The sequence below is a fragment of the Chelmon rostratus genome, chromosome 22 (genome assembly GCF_017976325.1).
Source record: "Chelmon rostratus isolate fCheRos1 chromosome 22, fCheRos1.pri, whole genome shotgun sequence".
Taxonomy (NCBI): domain Eukaryota; kingdom Metazoa; phylum Chordata; class Actinopteri; order Chaetodontiformes; family Chaetodontidae; genus Chelmon; species Chelmon rostratus.
This window is the reverse complement of record NC_055679.1, coordinates 18,123,067-18,141,297: the sequence shown is the minus strand read 5'-3', so window position 1 is coordinate 18,141,297 and position 18,231 is coordinate 18,123,067. Positions and strand designations below refer to the sequence as shown.

The 18,231-nt window shown below is 46.0% G+C and overlaps 1 protein-coding gene across 9 annotated transcripts in view; it reads right to left on the bottom strand.

Annotated features, from left to right (window-relative positions):
- celf2 (cugbp, Elav-like family member 2) overlaps positions 1 to 18,231 on the bottom strand; it is a 186,782-nt gene that overhangs the window by 19,558 nt on the left and 148,993 nt on the right. For 5 of the 9 annotated variants that reach the window (XM_041964189.1, XM_041964185.1, XM_041964187.1 and 2 more), the window contains exons 7-9: positions 11,762 to 11,841; positions 2,518 to 2,679; positions 216 to 279 (exon numbers count right to left, since the gene is read on the bottom strand). In XM_041964189.1, the coding sequence (XP_041820123.1) occupies positions 216 to 279; positions 2,518 to 2,679; positions 11,762 to 11,841 (306 nt within the window). Of the gene's footprint in view, positions 1 to 215; positions 280 to 2,436; positions 2,680 to 11,761; positions 11,842 to 18,231 lie in introns of all 9 variants that reach the window. The other 4 variants (XM_041964181.1, XM_041964183.1, XM_041964182.1 and 1 more) reach the window with 1 other exon arrangement.

The following is an 18,231-nucleotide window of genomic DNA, read 5'->3' as shown; positions in this document are numbered from 1 at the left end:
TGGCCTCATTAAAAGATCAAGACAATTCTTAGCAACAGTTAATAAATCTTCAGGGCAAAGATCTCTCTTTACTCCGCCACGCGAGTTCATCTGTTATGCTCTTTGGTCCTCTTTTAGAAGTCTGTGAAAAAAAATAACAGAGAGGCGCAACAAAGACTCCATAGCTGTCGTATATCGGGGTTTCAGGGGAGTTCATCAACTGATTTTTGACTCACCGGCCATCTGCTGGATCCCGCTGAAGGCTCCGAGGTTACCGGAGGAGGTCGCCTGCTGAAGCAACTGATGGCAAGAAGGAAAGAAAGAAGGGAAGAGGAGAGAAAAGAAGAGGGAGAAACACGGTGAGCGGCGTGGAAACCGAGAGCTTAACACACGTCTTTGCAATGCTACGCCGAGAAGCTAAACTCATAATGAGCGGGTTAGCAATGTGGTTTTTGCCTCAGTGCTCGATGAGTAAATGAGCTGCTAATATAGTTTGATCTCTCCTCTAAGCAAACGCTGTTTGTATTCCACCACGATTCTTCCAGACAAGTTGAGCATGAAAGCTCTAATCTAGCCGACTAATTAGATTCCCAAACAAAAGTGGAATACTGATGCTGTCAAAAACTCATCCTTCAAAGACTCGAATTAACAGCAAATTAACATCTTGTTTCTATTGTGCGTGTGATTATTTTTCTTCCAGAATAGAGCTTAATCTTTTGAAAAGACTGAGAAAGAGGACTGAAAGAGCAGAAAAATCTGGGAGCCCAATTCACAAACACTTTTTATCTCTCCCCCCCCCCAAAAAAAATAAATCAATATCCAGTGAAGGAGGGCTGGTCGTCTGAGCTCGGGTTTCCCTCTTTGAAAAGACAGGTGCTAATTGCACTTAGGATCAAACAAATTGAGAATCGAATCCCAGACTTTTCAGATGTGTATTTAAAGGGGAGTTCAGGTTGTTAATTTAGAAACTGAAGAGCGAGGAGTCAAAGGTTAGTGGCGGGACTTTTTACAGGAGGCAAATGAGGTTTCTGAACTCTACATTAAAACAGAAAACACCGCAGTCGAACAAATCGAGCGATGTGGGTCTCAGATGCTGTGCAGCCAAGTCCTCAAATTGGGGCTCAGCGGACTCCCAGGGGTGCCACGCTGTCCCCAGCCGCTGTTTTTGCTTAATCCCGTGAAAAGTCATAAGAATGTACCACAATTAGTGAATAAATTGGAACAACTGCTGTAAACATGAGCTTCACTCTCAGCTACTGCTTCCATTCTCACCGTCCTGTGGAACGCTAAGAGGAACGGCCTGTTTTTAGCTTCACGATAACACGTTTCCTGTTTATGTCAAAGGGATTTATTTCGCTCGAGAAGCAGGAGAACAGCAAGAAAACTTTTAATCCTGCAGTTTATGTGAACATCTACTAAATTTGAAGATACAGCAGCAGTAGCTGTGAGATGTCCAGAGATAAAGGAAGGATGCTTAGACATCACTAAATGCTTTTTCCACGTACGTATTTGGTTATTGTTTGGTGACGTATTGAAGGAGTAAATACATCCTGTCTCAAGACGACAATCATTCCTGGACTTTAATGAACTGCTTGAGTTAACTTAAACTAAAGGCTTTAGGAGGCTGGAAAATGCATTTCCTCACTATGGTGATAAAACTTAATCCAGATGATCTTGCATTTCTTTAAAATGGTATTTTACTATTGCAAATTAGTGGTTCAACCCAGACGCTGTGTAAAACATCAATAACAGAATGCATTTAATGTTTGAGCTCATCAGCTTCATTGATTGTTGTAAATATCTGCTTATTCTGAATCTGATGCAGCAACACGTTTCAAACACGTCGGGACAGGAGCAACTAAAGACTGGGAAAGATGTGGAACGCTCCAAAAACACCTGTTTGGAACATTCCACAGGTAAACAGGTTGATTGGTGACAGGTGAGAGTATCATGATTGAAAGGCTCAGTGGTTCACAGCGAGGATGGAGCGACATCATTAGATAAAGAGATTAATACCTGGACTCATGAACTCTTCAGGAAACTGACGTCAGGAAACTCAGTTTGATTGATGATTGATTGATTGATTCTGTTTTTATTCATGTTTAAAATAAAGTTCAGACTTTTATGGAATCGGGTTTGTACGTAAAGTTTTTTTGGCAACAGCTATTTTGTGATCTTGAAAAAATAAGAATAAAAACCTGACGTTTACTTCGTCATCACAATCGAGAAAAGTCTCCGTAAATGCGTGTGTGCATGGAGAATTTGATTTGAGATGTTAAACACACTGTTCGCTTCTCAAACGTCGTTCAGAGACCTCATTTCCTCACGACGCTACAACCCCAAGAGGAGGAAGGAGGAGAGGAACAACGACAGGAGGAATTACAGAGCAAAGGGAGGAAGGGAGGAAGAGCCAGTGAGAGTATTTTGGGATTGGATGTTTTGGACTGGGGCACTGACTGCGGTGGCGTTGGCCATGGGGCTGCAGTAAGGGGTGGAGGAGGTGATGGTGGAGGTGGGCGACGCGGCGGCTCTCCTTACAGCCAGATACTGCGGGGTGAGGCCGCCCAGGCCTGTCAGGCTCCCCCAGGTGGTCGCACTGTTGAGCTGCTGCATCTGCTGCGCCAGCTGCTGCTGCAGACGCCGCTGCTCCTTGTCCTTCTGCGTGTCGGCGAACTTCACCACGATGGGAGACGAGCAGCCCTGCGGGGGGGCGAAGAGGAGGAGGAGAGAAACGGAAGAGGAGAGGAGAAAGCAGATGAAAGGAGAGGAGACAATACGGGAGAGAAGAAGGAAAAAAACGAGAGAAAAGGAGAGGATGAAAGGAAAGGTGGAAGAAAGGACAGAAGAGGAAACAAAAGGAGAGAAAAGGAAAAAGAAAGAAAGATGAAAAGGAAGAGAAGAGGAGACAAAGAGAATAAAGGAATCAGGTCGGTGCTGGCACACACACCTTTTCAAAGATTAACAAAACACATGACGATCGCAGGTAGAACACACACCTTCACATAAAATCAATAAAAACACTAAACACACTGTAATGAAGGCAAGAAAATGTAGGCTTTTATGACGATGGGGAAAAGGACAAAGACACACACACACACACACACACACACACACACACACATACACACACATACACACACATACACACCTAGAAGGACTCACAGGAGTAAAAGCACACAATCAACACACACTCCTGTATTAACAAACTTTACATCAGCACAGAGAGCAAGGAAAAAAACCTATTCTCAATTAAAAATGCCTCATAAAATGATCTCACACACTCACACACACACACACACACACTCACACACACAGTCGCACAGGAAACTTGACTCTAAAGCCAGTGGGCTTTCTTCTTCCCCCCACAAGGGCTCAGTTATCTCTGAGTCCAGAACGGTTTCACCAGAAACAGATTTCCCGAGTTCTCCAACTATTTCATCATCTCACATGAAGAGAGACTTGATGTGTGTGTTAGTGTGTGTATATTAGTGTGTGTAGGAGAGAGAGAGAGAGAGAGAGGCCGAGAGAGGTTGATTGTGAATGACCAGAGAGAGAGAGAAAGAGGTTGAGAGGGCAAGAGGAGGATTTAGAGATCTGGACAATCAGAAGAAGTGCATCTAATTGTCTGAATGCCTCAGAGCAGCAGTGTGTGTGTGTGTGTGTGTTTGTGTGTGTGTGTGTGTGTGAATGTGTGTGAATGAACTGTCACACACCGAGGAAAAAGAAAAAAAAACCCAAAACACAACTCTCCTGATGAAAGTTGCAGCGGCGGCTGAAACACAGCGAAGCTGAAACAAGTCATAATCTATCACACCACGCCATTACTCGCACGCCGCAATCAAAGCCTAACTGGGGGCAAATCCGCTGGAAACAAAGGCGATCTGCCACAGGAGGATAAAAAACCTTTTGATTGAAACATTTAGTTCGAGGCACGATCCGCGCTCGGCAGGGGAGGGAAGGGATTCGGCTACTTTGCAGATAGCGCAGCGCGCAGTCAGAGCCGAGATATGTGTCAAGTGTGTGGAAGCGAGAGCGTGCGGGTGAATGGAGGTGTGACGGCGTGCACAAGTGACATGACTGGAAGTGACTGCGGAGCTGTGCGTGCGTTTCACGTGCAGAATCAACTTTTAGCATTCAGCCGAGTTTCAAACACCTTTTCAGGATGAGAAACTTTGTGAGCTCATTAGCATATGTCCCAGCATGCATTGCATTTGAATTAAAACTCTACAAGAGACCTTTATTTCATCTAGTTTGAAGAACTTTTACAGCTTGTTTTGTTTGTCTTTCCTGTAAGGCTGCAACTAATCATCACTTTCATTACACTCATGATGAACTGATTCATAATTTAATTCATAAAGTGTCAAAAAATGTGAAGAATGGGCATCACAAAGTTCCCAGAGCCCATTGCGATAGCTCGAAATTGCTTGTTTTCTGCTAACAACAGTCAAAAACTCAGAACAGAGAACAGAGAAAAGCAGCATCATGACATTCGAGAAGCTTGGAGCAGGAACTTTTTTGGCCTGATAAACACATTCCACTGGACCAAAATCTCATTCATCGATCACTCTGAGGGCCTGTTTTTAGGACAACAGCCACTCTGTTTTAGTGTATTTGGAAAGGCCGAAGTCAGGTGACCTTCATCGTCATGGCAACAATAATAAACATGGGGTTAAGTTGTGAAACGTTGGCAGTTTGGTTAAATTTACGCACCAAAACTCGTTGGTTGGGTTTAGGAAAAGTTTTGGGTTACATCAAGTATGAGGGTCACGTACCTGAAGTCACGCACCTGAGACTGAAGTCTTTTATCATTAAATTAAATGAAGCCTGCTGATTGGTCTGTTTTTCCCTCGACTCTATATCCCCTGTCTTTAGCTGTGTGTCACACCAGCTAACTGATGCTAAATCAAAGCTAACACCACAGCAAAAGCCCTCATGGTCACGCTGTCGTGCATGAAGAGTCCTTCCTGAGACTTCAGTAGAAGATGAAATATATCATCTCTCGTCACTATGACATCACAGCTGTCAGCTGTACTTCATTTCTCAACTTTAAGTGTCAAGTTCGTTAAACTACAGGCGTCAGGTTGGAGACTTTGTGCCATAAATAACCCAACGTAACTTTTTATGGTGCAGATTTTCCTAAATGTACACAACACCAGGTGCAAAAAGGTGCTCATGTGTCGCCCACAGCGAGCTCACTGACTCCTCCTACACTTTCAGTTCAAATCGGCCAAAGCATGATGGGAAATGTAGTGCCAAAACTCAAAACATACATGCTTTTTTCAGGAATAGTGGTAGTGATTTTTTCACTTTAGGCCATCAGCACATTGCAGTCGACGGTGCCACAGTCTGTGCTCGCTTTGTTCCAGCAAACCTTTCCCACCGTCATGAAGTGTCCTTGAACGGTTCTGCTCGCATTCCACATTAAGTCAGTCTGAAAACAACACGCAGCACAGCCAGAGAGATGCACTAAGCCTGTAGATAAAGAGTGAAAACTGAGCAGCCTTTGACACCAGAACGAATCGCAATTCACTTCCTGTTTCATTTTAAAGCAGCCAATCAAATCGAGCACCTTTCCTCCAGCACACCCGCACGCCTCTACGTGTGTGTTTCCACGCGTGTGACCGGACGACCCCTCCTCCGCGGGCTGAGGCTCGACTTTATCAGCCGAATGAGCGTGTCTCCCGTCTGACGGCGGCTTGGCCACATTTACTCCGTCTCTCCGCCAGTCATTTTCCCTCTTTATTCTGACCGCCGACAGATAAAGGAGGGGAGACGATGGGGGAATTGCATTCGGAGGGAGAGTGTCAGTCTGGGGCCGCGCCGCTGCAGTCGATTCCCCCCGAGACAGGAGCTCCCCTTCCCTCTCCGCTAAATATCTCATTACTCCAGCTGACACCCGGCGAGCGCCGGGAAATGCAGTCCAGAATGAGAGTCCTGCCCTGGGAGAGGGGCCGAGGGCCGGGGGCCTCTACACCTCTGCTGCCGGTTCTCCCTGAGAAGGGAGGCGATCGGCCGCTTGGTCGACTGCGAGCGCGTGCGGGGAAAGTGGCGGCTCGTGTCATCTGTCGGTTCCCCTCAAAGAAACAAATCGTCATTGATTTTACCGAAGGGGGATTTTTAATAATTCATCATAGATTAGCAACAGCTTGAACTTTCATATATCAAACGCTGTGTGACTATCGTGCAAATCAGCCACGAGCGAGATGAAACAACAGCGCTGTCCGGTGAAAACCACGTATTTCACAAAAGCCAAAGCATCACGTGCTTCTTAAAGCTATAACGCTTAAGATTTTCATGCTTTCCTTGTCGGTGGCGGGGTCCGCCATTTCCGTGGACACAAGGAATTCACAGGAAGTGATGTGGCATGTGATCCAACACTACTGTTTTTAACTGAACCTCGCTGTTTGCTGTTCACTCTCTGACAGCTGTATCGCAGCTGGATGAAGTCACTGCTAATGCTAACACAGCCCAGCCCATTCTGTTTGACAGTTTTAAATGCAGCAGGGAGTCCTGAGCAGCAAGAGGCAGGAGCATGAGCAGGAAAAAGGCAGATTAATAACTGAATTCTGGATTTATTTTAAAACACACCATACGTTTGTTTGGCTGCACTGTAAACGGTGGCTGCAGGTTTTAACAGGCAAGAGAGAAAGAATTTGATTGGCTCGATTTCTGAAAAGCTCGCAGCCACAGAGTCGCTTCCTAAACCGACGAAGGGACCATCCTGACTCTGACATGTTATCACCGCCCTCGAAGCCTTTTTTAGTCCGCTTCATTATTTGACGATCTAATGGTTATAGGTATTTGTCGCTGATGGCCGTCTGTGAAAACCCTGCCGCTGGGTGCAATTACACCTCATGTTGTGTTAAACTAAATCTGCAAACCATCTGATTTGTTGTGAATTGGCCACTTTTGAACACGAACAGCAGGGGGCAACGTGATGACTTTACCTCTCTATGGGCACCAAAATATTTCATGGCACCCTTGTAGACTGTTAAAGCATGAAAGCACGCTGAATTCACTCATACCAGACTACTAATGTTATTCAAAGTAAGAAAAGAGACGTAAAAAAGTTGCTACCGTTTCGTCTTAAACGGTCTCTGATTTCAAATATTTTGACAATAACAGGTCATTAACTCGTTGCTGGTGGTGCAGCATCGATTTATTTGTTAGACTATTTCAGGAGACAGATTTTTAGCTGCAGACAGTCTCCCATGTTGCACTGCTTTCACATCTTAGGAAAATAAAGTGCTTCAAGTCTCACAGGAACCTTTCTCACCAGGAGACGTTTCTACAGGGAAAACACTCCCTCTCTGTTATTTTCATCTGTTTCTTGAGATGTTTGACAAATCTTTGACACAAACATGCCATACCCGAAAGTTTGGCTCATGGAAGGCGAAATGTGGATGCACGTATTGATTATCCCTTCCGTTAAAACCCTCCAATCGCAGAAGTTTCATCTGTGCTGTAACCACGCCTGTGATTGACAGATGGGGTCTCTGCAGGCTGACGGCATGACAGCCTATAGTCGACAAAATGACAGTGCAGACCGGGCGACGAGCACCTGGCATAATTATGGTATTCAAATTCATAATTATGTAATCACAGCATATGGATCATTTATCACGCTGTGAAAACACACCTCAGCACCTTCTCCAGGCTGAGATTCGACCTCGTCTCACCGTCCACACACAGGAAGTCCAACTTTTGCCTGCGACGGAAGTTACAGACTTGTGTTCGACTTAGCCAGGAGTTCGCTCCCTGAAGCCAACTCTCTGAGACAAGCGTGAAGAGAGCTTTACACATCGCTTCCCATCTTCCCCGAAATGCCGAGGCGCACACACGCAAACTGAACTTATAAGCTCCGGTCCGTTTACCTTGAAAATCAATCTCTCGTAGCTTTCAAGAGAGTTTTATGCGCTCTGAACCTTCTCCATTTCATTTATTTACCCGTCACATAGCCTTTAAATGTCAGAGCATGTGATCTTCAGCGACTAATAGACAGGAAGCTCTGTTAATTATTGGAGTTTGCACGCTAAGTCTGAGTTCTCTGAGCACGTTGCTTTAATGTGGTGTCCCAAAAACATCGTCCATGCAAACACGTTGCCTGCTGAGTCTGACAAAGTCATCAGTTTCATACCTTCATACTGTTTATTGATTTAATTTCAGTGCAATTCAAGGTCTTCTCAGTTGATGTTCTGCTTTGTCTCATCTTATTTCAACAAATCTATCCAAATTGTAAAGCACTCTGTGTTTGCTGTTGTGTATTAAATGTATTATATAAATAAGTTTGCCTCAATATTTGAAGCCTGTGTGAGATTTAAAGTGTTGGAAGACCACATCAGAAAGAACAGACCAACTGCAGTTCAGCTGATCTGATATGTTCCTTCAAGTACAGTTCATATTCAGTTTATAATCCATGTTTTGCTATAGTAGGTCACAGTCACACAACCCTGATTCCAGAGTTTGGACAGAACAGAATGAGATCATTTTTTAATCATTTTTGACATAAACTCACCTGAAAACAGCACAAAGTCAATATATTTACTGTCTGACCTCATCAGTTTCATTGGTTTTTGGATAAAATATCTGCTTATTCTGAATTTGATGCAGCAACATGCTTTAAACAAGTTGTGACAGGAGCAACTAAAGACTGGGAAAGATGTGGAACGCTCCAAAAACACCTGTTTGGATCATTCCACAGGTGAACAGGTTGATTGGTAACAGGTGATAGCATCATAATTGGCTATGAATCATCCTGGAAAGGCTCATTTTTGATTTGGTGGTAGTTTGTGCCGTTGAACTGGATTTCTAGTATTTTGGCCGCTTGATATACGTCAATGAGGGCGGACAAAATAACAGAAACACCTGTTCGTATGACGCAGTACAATTTGACACAGCTACAGCCTAAAAAATGATCAACATTACAACCTCAATGAAAGATGAAGACTGGCAGCTGAGAGCATGAACCAGGACACAGAGTGCACGAGTGAGAGTCTTTAGATTTGTTGGCTTTAAGTTAGACCGGCTCCTTACGGATCATCCGCCCTCACATGGCGTCTTGCACAACATCAACCCCTGATTAATCTAATCTAATATCTTCTTTTCACTGTCTGTCCTTCTGCATCTGCCTCCTCTCTTCACTACAGTTGACAGATGTGTTTGTTCGCCATTTAAACCGACTCCTGTATTCTCTCATGCTCCACTTAAGCTCTCGTCTGCATGCGCTTGAACGCTTGTGCATTCTTGGCGGGGGCCGCGTGTGCGTGCAGCCAGGGCGGGATAATGTGCGAGCGGGCCTCCGGTGTCACGTGGGACCAAAAGAAAGGTGGGAGCAGAAATCAGCAGCGATGGCACGCTGCACGGGGGGGTGGGGAGCGCCAAACGGGTCTTTATAAGGGGAGTGAATAATGTAAAGCACAAATCAACACGAATGCAGCACAACGAACGCGGCCCGCTCCTCTCCTTGTGTGTCTTCGGGAGGTTCGACGGCGAATCACCTGCCTCGCTCATATCCGCTTTCATTACGGCCTGACATTCAGCGGGCACGCGTGTTCGCGCGTGACGCGTGTGTGCGCCAGTGTGTACCTGAATGTCACGGCGTAATGAGAATGGATATGACAGTGACAGGGCCATCAGCGAATGGACAGCCTCCCTTTCTCCTGCTGACATGTGGGCTGCGTACGTGCCGGGGAACACACACACACACACACACACACACACACACACACACACACACACACACACACACACACACACACACACAATCTTGCTCTATCTAAGGCAGTGGGGTGCAATAGAGCCAAGACAATAACCAAACTCTATTTACCAGACCTCATTCCCTCATACGGACCCGAAGTAATTACTTTTAAATTGCAAAACTGAGGAACATTAACAAACGGTTGCGGCAATTTAGGTCCGCCCGGGGCTAGACAGCTTGTTTTCAAATGGAAATGAAGGTATTTTGCCATTGTCCACTGCAATATCGTTGTGTTATGGTTTAAGGCTTTTTTCCGTGCGCCTGATAAAAGCAAGGGACACTGGCAGTGTTTACCAGGCCCATTGTGGCAGACGAATGCTCAGAGCGAGGATAATTCTAGCTTAATACTAATGCTGTCGGAGGAGAGTGTCACTCCTTCTGCTCAGAAGACAGACATGCTGCTGCCGCCGCTGCTCAGCAACGTGAAGCAACACAGACACTTCACTGGTATTCGCAGTGGGACAACACAAACAGAAAGTACCCACTCACACACACACACACACACACACACAGGCGGAGGGAGGAGCATGCGTTTTCCCCATGTCAGGGTCACAGCACATCAATGGCAGCCATGATTATCATGATCAGCTCTAATGAGGGGGCTACGGGGGTGAACGCCACTCGTCTTTTTTTCTTTAACACAGCCTGTTATTACCACTTTTTGTCTCTCTCTCACTGACTGACGCATGTACACGCACTCACGCTGGTCTTATACCATGTAATTCTCTCCCAATCGCAGCCCTGTCATCCCGCCCCGCCACCGGCCTGACAATGTCGACAAGGGCGCCCAAAAAAAACCACAAAGGAGCCGTGCCCGTTACGGCGCCGCCGGGGTCGCCGTGCAGCTGATGAGGTCTGCAACACCACCTACCCGCTGTGGCTGCTGTGTCAAAGGTGCTGCTTTTTTCCTCACAGTTTTGAGACTTTCCAAAGTTTGGCCTAGTTGGAAAATTTGTGACCAAAGAAAACACAAGTCAGCGGGGAAGACGGCCAGCGAGCGAGACGCCGGCTTCTCTTTCGTATCTGATCTGCTCAAACGCAACCGGACGTCTGATTCTGCATCAGCTTGAAACCCTTCCTGTATTCTTTTTCAAGAAATTAGAAGAGAGATCCCAGTCTGGCCTGATATCTCTTGCTAAGGTTCGCTTTTTTTATTTCCTGCATTACTGACCGTTAGCTTGTCAGACTAACGCAGCACGCTGGCTGCACTCGCTGGGCTTTGCTACTTGCAGCACAAGAAAGAGAAAATTCCGGATGCAACAAAATGAACCAAAACTGGAGCAAAATCCAGAAATCGAACACTTTGTCAAGACCCATCAGGTTTACTGCAGATTGGGTAGCACTTTTCTCTCTATACTGCGCTACCGAAGAGGGATGCAACCCCCCCAAAATGCTGTTGAGTTGACACTTTATATTATATGCTATGCAATTTACTTAATATTGCAGTTCAACTACTGCTGCCTCTTTCTACTCTGTGCATCTGACACTTTTCTCCTTCGCTCTCATTAATCAAGGGTCTGAGATGGAAAATGTTTGCAAGATTTTAAACCGCTTTGAGAGAAAATTTGCACTGATTTGATTTGAGCAGATCCTCCAATAAATGTTTTCATCAATTTCCTCATTAATTCAACAGATTATGGATCTGTTGCTGCTCAGAAACTGCCCAAGCACAGTTAAAAATGACAAGACTGTTGTTTGATTTCTATGTGATTACAGTTACAGTATTTTGTGAGTGTTTGTGCATGAAATATGTTGTGTTGTGCTAAAAAACTGCTCCTAACGGAAAGCAAGACGCTCATTTAATCGGTCTCTGTTTAAATGAGTCGTTCAGCATTCAATTCAGTCACACACCGTGCTGGAAGTGTGATGAAAACGTTACCAAGCTCAACCCAGAAAGCAGCAAGAGTGACTTTTCCCAGAGAGGTGAGCGAGGGGCTTCCAGATATTCAAACATGAGGCCGACATACGAAACATTAACAGAGACAGAAAGAGGAAGAGAGAGTTGCAGAAAGGGCAGTACAGTACCTCCATAGTCTGAGACTGGTGCATGGCTTTGATTGCATTCTGTGCCATAGCTCTGGTGGAAAACGTGACAAACGCACATCCTGTAGGGAGGGGAGAGGAGGAGAGGAGGGAGGGATGGTGGGACAGTGGAAGGGAGGAGGGGGAGGGCAGAAGGGCAGGAGGAGGAGGAGGAGGAGGAGGAGGGAAGACAAGAAAGAACAAAAACAAGACAAAAGGGTTGGACACGTCGTTGTTATAAAAAAACCCAAACAGAGATTGATACAGAGAACAGCTCACAGGCGGACAACAGTGTTCTCAGTCGCTGTGGAAACAACAGCCGAAAAACGAGCACAGTGTCATGACAACCACATCCCGCCCCACCCGACCCCGTCCCGCCACCTCGCGCCATTCCGCAGCCACCACAGGACATCTGAGACAACCGCGGTCGCCATCGGGGCTTGGGATTGGCTGTCGCCGCTTCCTTCCCCGCCTCCCTCCTCCTCCTCCTCCTCGTCTCTTTCTGTCACTGTCTCGTATTCTTCCCTCTCGCTCCTCCACGCTGACCGAATTAGTCATACCTGAGTTCAAGCGCTCTCCTCTCTCTCCAATCCGACAATGTAAATCAGTCCAAATTTGCATGAAAGCGATTTGAATTCATTTGGGCATGTATTGTTTGTCTGATTGGGTGCCCTCTTTCTCTCTTTGTCAAACAGGAAAGAGATGTGGCGGCGGCGGCGGCGGGGCGGGGCGAGGACGAAATATCCGCCGGGGCTCGAGAAAGAAGGGAATCAGATAGAAAAATCATATTAATTCAAACCACAGAGAGACGAGGAAGAGCTGAGAGGAGGCGTGGTCGACCTCCTCTGTGACTGACGCTGATTTTAGCCAATCAAGATCGGATGCAGCCGGAGGCGGATTTGGGGGAGTTTGTTATTGGCTGTTTGTAGGTAGGGGGGGGGTGATGCAAGGTTGTGTTTGTCTGGCTGCTTAGGGAGTGATTAGAGGAGATAATGTGAGAAGTGCTTCAACAACCCCCTGGACTAATAATATGCTAACAAACTCACCAAGCCATGTTAGCGCAGCCAGGCCTGAACTGATTACACACATGCTCGCTCACGCACACACACACACGCACACAACACACACGCACACACACACGCGCCCACACACACACACACACACACACACACACGGTCAGGTTCGGCTGGCTGACTCGCGGCTTGGCAATAGAGGGAAACACTAATAGCCTGGGTCATCAGATAGACTCTGCCTGGCTGCGTGGACGGGATGAAGGGGCAGAGAGGGGAAAAAGAAAATGTGAGGATGGAAAATGCCACAGAGAGAGAGAGAGAGGAAGAGGAAGGACAGATGCTTTGAGGAATAGATGCGATCATTGTCCTCTTCCACCTCTATCAAAAGCCTGCTGTTGCTGTGATAGAACGAGGCCGAGAGTGACGGATGGTCAGTTTCCTCCTGCTTTCATCCACCGCACCGATTTCAGACGGAGGCTTTTCCCTGAGAACAGCGAACGTGTCCTTGTGTTGCTATAGTAATACTACAATCATGTCTTTTGACCACTTTTATGGCAAAAATCTGTCTGATAGCCTCACTGTGTGCATCAAGCAAAGTTTAATGCGCCAGGTGTGCATCTGGCTGCTCTGCGACAGGCTGCTAAAACACCTAAAATGACCCATGTTTACGTTTTCCTGCGATCTCCTTGACCCTACAGATGCTGGACGGAGCACGACATCGTGTTAGCGCTGCAAAGCCTCTTGGGAAAAAGGCCGAGGTGAATGGTTGGGTGTACAACCAAGTTTGGTTCCCACCTCTTTCCAAAAGTGGACGATGGTTTCTTTTAACCATCACCACAAATGGGAAACCAAGGCCAGAGCATTGAGAGTTTCTGGGTTTAGCGAGTTTTGTCGGCGATAAATCAACTCCGACGAACGTTTAATAGACGGCGATGCAAAGTTAAAGGTATCCTGTGGGGTTTCCGACCACTCGTGGCGCTACGGAGTTTTATTATGAGTTTAGTTTGTCTCATGCATGTGCACAAGGACTGTCCAGCCAATGGTTTGACTCTATTCCAACGATCGACAGGTGGCAGCGACGCTCCACCAACCAAACCAAAGAGTGCCAGCTGGTAAACATGGACATAAAACAATGCAGGTTTCACATCTTAAATAAAAACCTGCTTCGCAAATGGTTTATGAGGAAGGAAATGCAGTCTGCATCAGTTTGTGAGACCTGAAGGAATCACGCATGTGTTTTGGTGAATTGTTCCTTTATTAAAGTTAAAGGTTAAGGTTAAAGATGCAGGAAGAAGCATCTGATATTTTACTTTGTCATCACAGGTTTTTAACACGTATTGAGGCCGACATCTGCAGTATTCAGACTAAAATTATTATTACTTTTAGCAGGATGGATCTCCTCTATGAACCATAGTTGACCTTCCCGACAGGAAGTTATAGTTACCTTTCATATAAATCTGGCGTGCTGACTTATCATTAGAGAGGTGAAATGGTAATAAAAGAGACTCAAGGTTATCAGATGCTGTGGCTCTGACCTAGTAAACATCCTGATGTGTCCTTTGCGGTGCCGGGCTGCCGCGCTAGCTGGTGCGACTGTAGATAGGACATTTGAAAAGGGGTCATTTTTTTCAACTCATTCAGGGGACCATCTATTTTAGACGGGCCACAATCTGTCATTTAACTTCTTACTTTCCACGAGGTTGCCCCATCCTGTGCAGAGGAGTGCTGCCCCAGAACTGGATCAGTTCTGGAGGGGGCTTCCATTTGGGTTAGCCCTCCAGACTGGTCCTGCTCGGTCCTGACTCTATTTATAAAGCCGGTCATTACAGCGTCATTGGTTGTCATGTAATGGAAACTCCTGGGTTTGTCTCCAGTTGGCGGGATACTTTCGTCCCTCACAAAACATTTCTATCTTTAGCCGGTTTCTGCAGCTTGATTCTGCAGAACTGATTCATCGATGTCAAAGCTGCTAACGAAAAAAAAAAAAAAACTTCAGAAGCCGTGCTTTCTGGCCGGTTGGTGCGTGTCTTATTTTTCCCGGCAGGGAGATGGGACGTGGCTTGAGCGCTAAAAATACCTCACGGGCCGCATTCTGTCGTCAGAGGAGAACCAAACAGTCCTTTAATGAAAGTAGGGTAGCTCCCAAGGCCCAGCCATCCACTGGTGGTGTGATCCATATTTTATTAATAGCGGGATAGCGGAGCGCTCTTCTGATTGATACCGCGGTTTAATAGGAGCTCAGCAGTGCAGATAGGTGGGCCCGAGGACCTCTGGGACTTGCAGGAAATCCTTAAAGACCTATTTATTTCCAACCTGGTTAGGGTTGTCTGTTTACCAGCCAGAACCAAGCCGGACTACCAGCACTTCCTCTTGCCGCTAAGTGGTTTATATCAGTTCCACAGAAAACGAGAATGTGGTCATCACATCTGAAATATTCATGAGGACAAAAGAGAAGAGCTGAAATGGGATGGAAGAAGGACTCGGTGAAGGGAGGGAAGGAGGCCGATGTGGGATGTCTGGGAAAAAGAGGACAAATTGATGCAAGAGAGGATTCTAGGACAGCCGGGGTGAATAGATAGAGACGGGGAGGGTGGTGCTGTTTGAAGAAGCAAAGGAGCATGGGAGTTTGAGTAGTTCAGTTTGAGGCAAAGATTGCTTCTAGATAGAGACAACCTTGAGGAGAAAGAGAGAGAAGACACATTGAGAGAGTAAGACTCAAGTTCAACGATAAAACATCCATAACGCCCGACAAGCACAGAAAAAAATGAGCGACAGATCTACATTGAACCTGCGTGACGATGACAATGACAGCTCGCGTGACAGGAGGCGGAGGGAAAGGAGGACAGAGAGTGTCAAAAGCCCCTCCATCTCCTCAGCACATAGACACCACAAAGGGGAGAGGGAGGGGGAGGTAAGGAGGATCAGGGGGGATAGCAGAAATGAGGGGAGGGTGAGTGTGTGTCCGAGGGGAGGAATGGGTGATGATGGAAGGGGTCCCTGCGTTACTACAAGAGCTAATCATCCAGGTTGGACAGGTGAGATTAGACTGATGAGTGCTGGTCGTGTTTTGACCTGATGCTCCACTGGAATGGCGAGTTTGGCCAGTTTTAGAGCGGCTTTTTCAAGTTCGTTGGAGTCGACAAATCCAAATGGTTTGACTGGTTTCTGAACCAGCCCCGGACCATTTTTGTACATTATGTGGCCTCAATGTTTAGCAGTTTCATGAAGAACAGGCCATTAACTCGACAGGTTGTCTCGGCTTGGCGTGGACGCAGCACAAACCCTTCAACCAAACAAGAGATCCTGCCACATTTCGCGTCATGATTAAACGTTTGCGACTTTAAAACAGCTTCCTGTCGAGTCTCAGAGCTCTCACTTCTTGTGAGAAACTGAGAAAAATGAATTTCCTGTGATTTCAAGGCTGGAATTTAAACCACAGTCCTGTTTGTGTCTGAAACGGCAACTCTGTCTGGACAGATTCAGATTATTTTTGCTCATTTTTGAACACAAACTTTCTCATTTGAATAAAAATGCTACTGATTGTGTTAAATGAATAAAAAAAGATGTCCTCAAAGTGAGGCACCTGGACCAAAACCCGAGCGTTAAGCAGAAGGTTTTCAAGTCATACTCACCCCAACTTTTTCTGATGTGATAACTTCATATTTTGAGATTTGTGCATGTTTTTATACATCTCCATGTCTTTAAAACGTTCTATTTGAGTATATTCACCTATTACACCTGCCCTCCTGACCGATTGGCTGCTATAATGTGGCTTTGAAATTGTGAAATATGACCAAACCATTACATCGTGTCAATACAACAAGCAGCAGCACGTCTCCTGTTTTAGACAGCTGGGTTCAAAACGCCCTCAGCTTCACCGTGGAGGTATCAAAGAGCTTAGGACTGGCTTACGGCGAGGCTAAACTGGAACGGCAGGGAAGGTGGAGGATATCAATGGAGGTTAGGAGGTCAGAGGAGGGGGTGGGGGGAGTGATCTGGGGCTGAGGCTGAGAGAGCGAGAGGGGGAGAAAAAAGAGAGAGAGAGGCAAAAGAGATATATCGAGCGAAAAGGAGAAGCATGTATTCACAGTGGCCGCAGCAGCCTCCAGATGTCGCTCCAGTATTCACGTCTTAGCAGGACTCTTTCAAAACCTTGAAGGAAGTCTTAACCATTTGTAAGAGGCAGCTGGTTGAAAGCAGGATCTGATACAACGTCTGACTGAGAATGAAATACAAAAGCTCAGTTTCACTGTTCATCTCAACCCAGAAGAATTCACTGAGAAGCCTCTCAGAGCTTCAAACACGAGGCAGCACGAGGAAGTTTGGTTTGTGGGGATTGTTTGTACCTTCAGCTTTTGGTTCTGGCAACACCGGGTCGCACCACCCAGTCGCTCTGCAGGGCTAATTTGAGCTACAATAGGCAGGAAAGACGAATTCAAGTGCTGTAACTTAATGCCCCGACACTCGTCTGCATGAACTGATGAACCCTGCACAGAAGATTCATTCCATTTTTGAGAGGTCTGCTCCGTCACATTAAACTTAATCTGGATTCTGTGGGAAATAGTAAAGACATAGCTCATGCCAAATCCAGATCATACGTAGGTCATTGGGAACCAAAATTATTTACCACAACAATTGTACATTTTATCATGTGGGCCGTGTTATAGTGGAAGCTAGAGGTCTTCACGGGTTGACCTGAACCCAAACAACACCTGAAGTAGGACTTTTACCGGTTTGGATCCAGTTTTCATATGGGCAGTTGGTCCTTTTCTACCACTGCTGGTCCCGTTTCTGTTTAGCATTATGTGTGAAAATCGCGTGTGTCTGTGTTGTAACTTCCAAAATTGGAACATTAAGGTGTGAATTTACAGGTCGAGGAATGCGACGACAAAACCACAAGAGCCACAACAGACTCGTCTCAGAGAGCACAGACGACAGCAAATTAGCAATGCTACAACATGCTACAACATTAGCAACCATGGCTCTGCGTGGCCTGGTTTGGTTTTGGGTGCTACATTTCCAGATCTGTTTGGGTTCAGGCATGATTTTTTGGAGCTCTAGTAAAAAAACAGCACCTGATTAGCTAGGATGCTAGCATGCAACAATTTTTTTGGGGCCTTCACCTGCAGAATTTGACAACTTCTATGACTTTTTCACCCGCAACTGTAGACACAGGGAAGCAAAAGGAGACTAATATTTGGTTTCATATCACACTCTCATTCTTTTTTGTAAATGGGAAGGACACAAACAGAGTTATTGTTCATGTGAATAGTTGCTGTTGGTGCTCTCAGGTAGAACTGTGAAGCTGGTCACCGGCACCTTGTTCCAGTCTTCTAAGTCGTATATGTCAGGCTGTGATTGGTCAGGTTCCAACATGAAGTCTGACATGCATTAATTTATGAACGTATGGTCTCCTAATCTGGTGACCATCAAAGAAAAAATATTGTTTCATCTCAACTT